General features: G+C 40.5%; 1 protein-coding gene across 1 annotated transcript; it reads right to left on the minus strand.

Moving 5' to 3' along the window:
• Window positions 1–3,007: 3,007 nt before the first annotated feature.
• LOC138974496 (uncharacterized) lies at window positions 3,008–8,552 on the minus strand. The gene is made up of 3 exons (XM_070347214.1): window positions 8,543–8,552; window positions 5,912–6,088; window positions 3,008–4,513 (listed from the first exon to the last, which is right to left on the minus strand). The coding sequence occupies exons 1-3, from the start codon at window positions 8,550–8,552 to the stop codon at window positions 4,236–4,238; spliced, it is 465 nt and encodes a 154-aa protein (XP_070203315.1). The 3' UTR covers window positions 3,008–4,235.
• Between the last annotated feature and the right edge of the window lie 1,018 nt (window positions 8,553–9,570).

The raw sequence follows: 9,570 nt of genomic DNA on the forward strand, positions 1-9,570 counted from the left end.
ACTCATACTTAATCTCGTCGTCGTCCTGTAATTTTGGCGTAACTCGATTCTTGGCGATGTTAATGTTTTTGTGCTTTAGACTAAGTTAATCATACTTCATGAGAAATATTCTTGAAAATACGATGGACAATACATTATTCAACATTCGTTTATTTTTCTATTCATACCAGGTACAACTATAAACACTATTTCATAATACAATACAAACACGACTGTGACTGGGTGGCCGAGTGGTAACGCACTTGCGCTCGGAATCGAGAGGTTGCGTGTTCGACCCTGGGTCAGGCCGCTATTTTCTCCCCCCTTTCCTAACCTAGGTGGTGGGTTCAAGTGCTAGTCTTTCGGATGAGACGAAAAACCGAGGTCCCTTCGTGTACACTACATTGGGGTGTGCACGTTAAAGATCCCACGATTGACAAAAGGGTCTTTCCTGGCAAAATTGTATAGGCATAGATAAAAATGTCCACCAAAATACCCGTGTGACTTGGAATAATAGGCCGTGAAAAGTAGGATATGCGCCGAAATGGCTGCGATCTGCTGGCCGTTGTGAATGCGTGATGTATTGTGTAAAACAATTCCATCTCACACGGCATCAACAAATCCCTGCGCCTTAAATATGTGCGCAATATAAATTGCATTAAAAAAATTTTTTTAAAATCCCTGCGCTTAGAACTGTACCAACGGAATACGCGCGATATAAGCCTCATATTGATTGATTAATTGACAATTAATCAGTTTTGGCCTTCTGCTGAAAAGCTGTCTGTAATGAGTTACACCAACATTCCATGTCGACGTCGTTATGCGGAATATCCACAAACGAGTGCAAACAGTCTAATCATTAGAATGAATCGAACAAGATAAAAATGCAAATGTACTCACTATATATACAAACACGGAAATAATACATTTACTCGTGCCAAAAACCGCAACACAGTGGCCTAGTGGTAAGGCGTCCGCCCAGTGAGCGGGAGGTCCTTGGTCCGAACCCCGGCCGGGTCATATATATATATATATATACGAACGTTGACAAAACCAAACAAAAGGTTAACACATATTTGCCCGTTTGCCTTACGCCTCAGACCAGGTTTTTCAAAAATATCTCGCCAGCTACAAACATTTTTATAAATGAAGAAGAATAAAATATGTTCCCATAAAGTATACCTAACAGGAGTTTACGTTTGTAGACTATAGGCACATTGGTATTAATTAGGTCTTCATAATTTCCTGTACCAGATGATAAAATGTGGGCCATTGCCAGGGCCCCTGGACCAGTTTTGCAAAATAGAGGTCAAACTCGTGCATTTCATGGCGTAATGTTTGTGTCAACCAGGCAGGACTGTGTCGGGTTTTGCCCACATCGAACAATTGTTGTTAAAGGGGTTGTCTCAAATGCTGAAAGCATTCCTGCCTCATAGGAACGGTGTTCTATCTATGTTTCTCCAGCGTGTGTGAGAAAGAAAGAGAGAGAGAGAGAGAGAGAGAGAGAGAGAGAGAGAGAGAGAGAGTGCGTGTATGTGTGTATGTGTGTGTATGTGTGTGTGGTTCTTGTGGTGGTGGTGGTGGTGGTGGTGGTGTATGTGTGTGTGTGTGTGTGTGTGTGTGTGTGTGTGTGTGTGTGTGTGTGTGTGTGTACATATGCGTTCACAAGTACATGCAAATAGACGCAGAAAGTCAGATACATATACTGGCTGACTGTTATCTTCAAGCTTTGGTGAATAGTGTGACATGTATCATGTCAGCACGAGATATACGAGTCTGGTAATACGGCAGAGGTTAAAAAAATTACCTGTATGTTTCTTGAGGCCTGGTAAGGGGGAAACATTTGAGTCATTTTAAGTAGTCTTTATGAAGAAATTAACCAGAGGAAAGTAATGATTGAAGTAGCTGTAAATCAAATTAGGTATACTTTTGACCTACTTATCATGTTCTTATCCGTATTGCAAAATATGTGTAGATCGCGAGATATTTTTGAAAAACCTGGTCTCAGGCGTAAGGCAAACAGGCAATATATCGACCCAACGGTCTTTTAAGTGCAAAGACAAACGTTTTGTGTGTGTTTAAATAAAACGAAAAAAGAACTGACATCACAATAATTGTTATACGTCATATGTGTTTCACTGGGTCATTCTAAGAAAGGCACATGGTATTTTTAAGAACAGTATTCTTAAAAGACCGTTGGGTCGATATATTTGTCAACGTTTTGTTTGGTTTTGTCAAATTAAACGTTCCAACTTACCTTTCTTGTTTGTTGAACACACAATAAAAACAAATAAAGAAACAAAAATACTTGTCCTTGATATTTCAGAGTGGTCGATGTGAGCAGGTTGTCGCTATTGAGAGGAGGTCGCAAGGGCAGGATCGACTGCACTTCCATTTACGATGCTACCCTGAGGAGAGTTGCGTTTTATAAATGAACCCTTTTGTTTTTGAAATGGTTTTGACCAAATTTACAGGCTTTCAGGTTTATGCATCCCTTTCGCTATTTCGTTGTCTGACGTCTCCATTTGAGAGCCGTTATGACCAAATTTGAATATAGTAAAGGCTCTTTTTGTCCCCAGCAAATCATTTTCTCTTAGCAGTACAACTCTTCTTCTGTTACTGATATTTTCCATTCTGCGGTCAATATCAAATAGCACTTACTATTCCAAGGAACACGTTTTGTGTGTGTTTAATGTACACTTATGGTACCAGCGTGCTATTGTACAGTACTGAACTACACTTCGGTTTACGGCCTAAACCGAGATCCGCGAGTCGACTCCCTACACTTTCCACCCTCTGCTTCTTTCCGTCTGTAAATTTGAAGGGATGTAAACACCTAGCAACCGAACGATAATCACCAGCAATCAGCTTGAATCCTGGATTACTCTGGGGCAGCAGAGAAAGAGAGAGAGAACCCCCGCCACACACACACACACACACACATACACGCGCGCGCGACCACGAGCGCACACACACACCCATTGTCAAAACTTCACTAAGTATAAACACGAGATTCCAAGAAAGTTGGTAACGTTTAATAAACTCCAAACAACATTAGCACGTGAGGAGACTCCAGCAACCAGGCAGAAGGTAGATAACTCTTTCTTGGCTTTGGAGTTTTAGGGAAACAAACATTCCCGATAGTTCTGTCTCGGTGTCATGGGAACAAAACACATAAAACAAAATGCTGCACATAACGCATTTTCATTGCTCTTGAGGACAATCTTAGGTCAAAGCTATCCCTATTTCTTTATTTTTTGGATTGAAAAACAATTACCGAATGCAGTAAAACCACTGTTGTGTCTGTGATTACAATATTTGATTTGATAAACCAATCAGGGAAACATCTGTAAGCTTTTAAGTTCAAATGAAATCTTGTTTACCGGACTCGGTCAAAGAATGTTAAACCAAAACCTGAAAACATTTCTTTTATCGGTATAAACACCAATGCAAGTATTGAACTAATAACGTCTAGCCTGTTGGATGTGCTAACCCAGTACGCCGCACCGGCGCGTTACCTAACTTCCCTCGCCCTTGGGTGGAACTGGACAAAATGTCCGCTGTTACGCCACTTTTTCCGCCCTTTTTCCATTCTATTCCATTTCGTTCAGCTTTTTTCCACTTCGTTCCGTTGCCGAGCGGAAAATAACGCAAAAATGTCCAAATGCACTGGAACTTTTTTTTCTTTTTTACATTTAGTCAAGTTTTGACTAAATGTTTTAACATGGAGGGGGAATCGAGGGTCGTGGTGTATGTGTGTGTGTGTGTGTGTGTGTGTGTGTGTGTGTGTGTGTGTGTGTGTGTGTGTGTGTATGTGTGTGTGAGTATGTGTGTGTAGAGCGATTCAAACTAAACTACTGGACCGATCTTTATGCAATTTGACATGAGAGTTCCTGGGAATGATATCCCCGGAAGTGTTTTTTATTTTTTCGATAAATTCTTTTGATGACGTCATATCCGGCTTTTTGTAAAAGTTAAGACGGCACTGTCACACCCTCATTTTTCAATCAATGAAACTCTACACTCAGATTCCCAATAAAGATTCCCCCTATTTACGACCGATTTTTCTGGACATGTTCAAGGTCGTTAGTGGGAAGTATTACTGTACCATCAAATCATTTCAAGCTGACGACTTTGTCAGAAGGTCCTGCGGGTGAAAGCTCTGCCACTAGTTTGAAATGTATCGCTTTATGCTCTGAAGAAGTGAATGTAGGTCACCACCGCAGACTCTCCCATCGCGTGTTGTATATTTTACTCTACGGCGCGTTGCCTACATTCTCATAAGGCGGATCAGCACGTGCAGGTGTGGCTGACGTTTCATTAGGGTATCCATGGAGATTTGTCATGCTTTCACCAATCATCTCTGGTTTGGAAGACGCATCTTCATCTGGTGCGACGGGATGCAGATAATCCTCAGGCAGGCTGCTGTCTGAAGAAGGACAGGCAATGTGGAGCAAGGAGTCATCAGATGTGGTGCTGTGTGACACTGGCGATGAGTCAGGTGGAGATGCGTCAAAGGCGTCGTCTGATGATGCTGTCAGAAACATAACCATCGTCATCGTTATCACCATCAGCGGCAGTCTATCATACAAACTCCTATACCATTTCGCAAGTGTATTCTGATCGTGCTTCATTCTTAAACACTAGGTTTGATTCAAAAGCTTGCACCACTGGGTGTATGTGTACATAGAAAGTTGTATTTATTTATTGTATTTATTTATTAATTCATTTATTTTAAAATGTCGGTATTTAACGTGTTTTTTTAATGAAAATACCGGACAATAAATCGGTCCACCCTAGAGGTTGTACTAGCACTTGACAGGATTTCGATTCAAAGTTTTGCTATAAAGCATTATTACCATTTCAGTGCACCATATAGCTATTTGACCAATCAGGATTGAGTGCGCAATGCCGACCTGCTGACTTGAAAATGTCATTGTCAAAGTTCTGCAAAATCAAGTGAAATTGAGTCACTCAATTTACGGCTTAACTATATCTTAACGTAATTTCCTTTTTGTCTGGCGTCGATTATAAATCGTTCGCTCTCTTTTAAACAAGAACCATCCAAGCAACTGAAACGTATGTTCCATATGATTTATCTGGGGACATTGTTGTGTGAGAGCATTTTACTTGGTAATATTCATCACATCAGGTGACTGATTGGCTGCCCAAGGTCACGAGAATGCTTTTACTGACTGACAGGAATGATTAGATAGGAGCGATCCACTTCCCATTGCGGCTGTTCTGACTAATTCGCGGGATTGCTTCGAAAAAAGATTGGGTCCAAATAAGACGGTATTAAAACCGTTATTTCTAATATGCTGACTGTTAACAACCGATAACAGACATGTCTCAACAATGATAGCAGCAATAACGGTTTTAATACAGTCTTATTTCGACCCAAAGTTTTATCGAAGCAATCCCACGAATTAGACAGAACAGCTTAGTTTGACCGGTTGCCGTGACCAAATGACCGGATCTTGAGCGATGCCTCTCTATTTGCCTGTTGGTTTTATACATCACCTAGCGCGACGACTCTGACTCGTTAGTTGAAGAAAGAAGAGGGAGATTAAGTATAACTACACATGTAAACGGACTGGAACTCGATTGGCGAATATAAATAACATAAAATTAAATTCTCGGAAAGAGAATGGGCTAAGGAGCAGATACTGGTTCAATACCAGACAAAAACGAATGTTGGTGACTAGTGTATCGTCGGGTATTCAAGTATTTTTCTTCTTTCCTTAATCTGTACTTAAATGGTTCTGAGCAACTGTTTTCATCCCCTCTCATTACCTTAAATTGGCCTTGAACATTTAACCGTTATTCAGGAAATAGTGTTCCTTGCATAATGATTCATGAGGCACTATTATACAATTAGAATCATTCTTTTAGTAAATATGTTTTGCCCATGATTTGAGGGTCAGCTTACTTGAGTCTTCTCCAGGAATCACCTCATAAACGTGGTCCTGCACACTGAGGAAGGATACCCTCCCGTCCTCTACGTCAGGCTGTATGTGGAAAGCCACAGCGTCTGGTGCAGGACGTCTGAAGGTGTGAGGAGCAGGAGGAGAAGGAGGAGTGAGACTCGACCTCCTGCCTGCCAGTCCTTGTGGATACAAATTGTTACACTTATCATTCTGAACATGTCTCTCCTGAGAATGATGTCAGTAAGATATGGCCAGTTAAAGGCACAGTAAGCCTCCCGTACAACCATCACAGATACTGTCAGGCTTTTACACACACTACAAACACCCTTTCGTTTAAACACTCACCGCTTGAGAACATCCTAGGTGCCCTACGTAAAGAGCGAGCAATTTTCAAAGAATTTATTTTCGTGGACCGTCTGATCGGCAAATCAGGCGCCTCGTTTTGGCGCTAGAACTAACTTTTAAAATCTAGATAATAAATTGACAGCTTGTTACACAAACATTCTTAAATCATAAAAGAATTCTTTTTTCATCAAGACAAGATCAGTACAATTCCAAGTTTTGAAAGTTTGAAAAAAAAAGCCCGGAAACGTGTCACGCAAACCGTCTTTCACGCAGCAGACGACGGTTGTTCCTAGCGCCCGTTCCTCTGTACAGCCAACTGTCTCCGCTCTAGTTCGTGTGAATCGCAGCCGTTTGTTGCGTTTAGATTCAGAGGTACACAATAACGTGCTATTGCAGATAAGCTTACAGCGAGTCGCATTTAAATCACAAACTGACGACTGCATTGGAAAAAAGGAAACTGTATCATACGGGTTCGCGATGGCTCAGGGGTAAGATAAACCACGCAAAAAATCAATTCTTTGAAAATTGCTCGCTCTTTACGTAGGGCACCTAGGATGTTCTCAAGCGGGGTCCTTATTTGGCCTATTATGGTCCGCTGGACCCGAAAAGCAACAGCTAACTAACTAACTAACTATGTTCAAAAGCGGTGAGTGTGTAAATAAAAGGGTGTTTGTACTGTGTGTAAAAGCCTGACAGTATTAGTTATCGGTAGATGTGACTGTCATATCAACATTTATCAGCCTGAATGTCGAGAAAGCTGATTCAGCCTTTCGAGACATTCAGACTAATAAATGTTGATATCACAGTCAAATCTAACAACAACGATTTTATCGCATTCGTTTTCGGAACACTGTAGGAATCATTAACCCGAGTCTCAAGATGTTGGACAAACGCAAGGGAGGCTACTGCCATGTATCTAATGTTGGAAATGTTGGATTGTCTTTTCCTGCTTTCGCAACTTTTACTTTTATTTTTCAGTAACTGTTTCTTCTTCTCAGACAAAATAAGGCATTTATAATGAAAAAAGAACAAAAATATACGGTCGAAACAGATCACAAACAAAGGCTAACAAATTCAGTTGAGTTGGAAGGAACAGCGAAGAGTGTCCCATTTACTAAGTTCATCAGTCGTAGACTTTTTGACTGTGCGATTTGGCAATTCTGAACGATGGCAGGAACTGAAGTGCGCCAGGCAATATCAGTGAAGTCCTCTGGCTCATTTTCTGTGCCCAAGAAAGCTTCCAGGTATTTGTCGGTGTCGACGGACTGCATAATAATGTTGTCGAAGCTCAGTCCCGCTGATTGCAGACGACGCATCCAAAATGGCGTCCTTCGAAGGCACTCTGACTGTATGAAAGATGCTGAGTTTTTTGGGGTTGATCTTGTATGGCTACGACTAAGAAGGGTGGACAATGGTTCATGCAGGTGCGAACTGTTTAAATCGGCTGCTCATTTCCTCCCTTGTTTTTAGTGATGATGTGCGCTGAAACACTGCAAGAGATCTCACAGTTGTCTGAGTACTGGTACTTTCAAGGTCAGCTTTGTTTGTGGCTGTTCCACCCACCTCAGTCGGTAAGATTGTAACATTCGTTTCTACTACTTTTCTGTTAAAGCTGGGAGGGAAAAGTTTGTTTTTATTCATTACACAGCTTAAACTTTCTGATGTAATTGCTTTTCTTTTATAAATTTGTGATTTTAACAAATGGGAGACATTTGTTTCCTTCAGGTGAGTTTTTTTCTTCAAAATTTAAATTGATAAACTACTTCCTGCACGATATCAAATTCCCTGGGAACTTCCTGCGCGATATCAATTGATATACAGTTCCTAGTTGACCAATGACAACATTTTTTGTCATGTTATCAGTAAAAATGCGATAATATCTGTGATGGAAATATACATGTGTTTTTTTGTACAAACCTGATCTTTCCAAAAGTTATTACATCAGCTTGTTCCACTGTTTAGAACATTAACTATGTCTCCTTTTCTGGATTTTCACTTTTATTCACATTACACAAACAATACAGCTCATGTAGCTCTGTGCGTGTCTGCCTATCTCTAAATTCTCGTTGTGACCATTTGGAGTCATTGTCCCGTCCAAAAGAAAGATAAAAAACCCAACAACAACAACAAAAACAGAAAGATAAACAAGACGAAAAAAGAATGGATTGAATCCACACAAAAAAAGAGCATGAGAATAAAACACATTTCAGTTGTCTCTTGTTTAAAACTTGTCACAGGTTTGTTCACTATTAACTACGACCCTTCCACAATGTTTCAGTTAAACTTACTTCTCCTCATGAGTTCAACTCTCACAAGGACTGCAAGAACAAGAATAAGAATGCCTCCCATGGATGCTGGCAGCACGACCCGTATCGTGAATGTGTCACCGGATGATGAATCATCTATTCAACAACAACAAAAACAAAAGTTAGACAGCTGTCACACAATCACCATGTAAGAGAATCAGTCACCAGTGCTTTTTTAAGACGATGATGTATCTGCTTCATACAAACGCAGGCTTATCAGTGAGAGAATTGACCTACAAATACGTAGAGGTTACATGCTGAGTCTCAGTGACTATTAAAAATAATGGTCGAAGTTAGCGGATCGTGAAAAATGCGAGCTTCAGACATTATTTTTAATATTCACTGAGACGAGGTATGAAACCTCTTTATTCCTCCTTTCTTCAGTTTTTCAAAGAAAAATTGTGTTTTTGTGCTACTGTTTGATCGAATCCTATTCACTCAACCAGTCTACCTGCGCAGGCGACTGATTAATGCGCGGTTGTATATTTCCGTGAAAATCATTCAATTCTGTTAACACTTCATGTCAGTTTCCCTGTTTTGGACTAAAATCAAATACACCGTTATGTTGTCATTCTGCTGTGGCGGTAAAGGCAGATAGTGTGTGTTCTGTTCATGTTTTAGTATCGCTCAGGAAATGTTCTTTCTTCGAATGGGACAAGCAGACGAACTTTTGCACCCGGGTTCCAACGTTAAAAACTGTATGAAGTTCAGTTTTCTGGGGCAAAATAGTGTATAAAACCGCTGTATGTTCTTCAAATTTATGCGATGTGTGCATTTGGTTGCGTGTGATCTGTTTATAAAATGAAATATTGTCGAAAACTAACCGTCAGATTGCAGTCTTTTGTCCAAGCAACGCAGTTCAGAAAATTTGGAAGGGGAACTACTCTTGTCGTAGAGGTCTGAAGCGAGTTTCTCTGCACTGATCGTTAGATTTGGATTTAGATAACAATGTGGATTCTATATGGAGATTAATGTGTTCAAGCCTGTAGTTGCCAGTTTAAATGCAGTAT

This window comes from Littorina saxatilis, linkage group LG8 (assembly GCF_037325665.1).
Source record: "Littorina saxatilis isolate snail1 linkage group LG8, US_GU_Lsax_2.0, whole genome shotgun sequence".
NCBI classification, from domain to species: Eukaryota; Metazoa; Mollusca; class Gastropoda; order Littorinimorpha; family Littorinidae; genus Littorina; species Littorina saxatilis.

Coding starts and splice junctions, on each gene's coding strand:
- LOC138974496 (XM_070347214.1), bottom strand. Junction 4,514..5,911: donor GATTCCTGGAGAAGACTCAA/GTAAGCTGACCC, acceptor TGTTTCTGACAG/CATCATCAGACGACGCCTTT.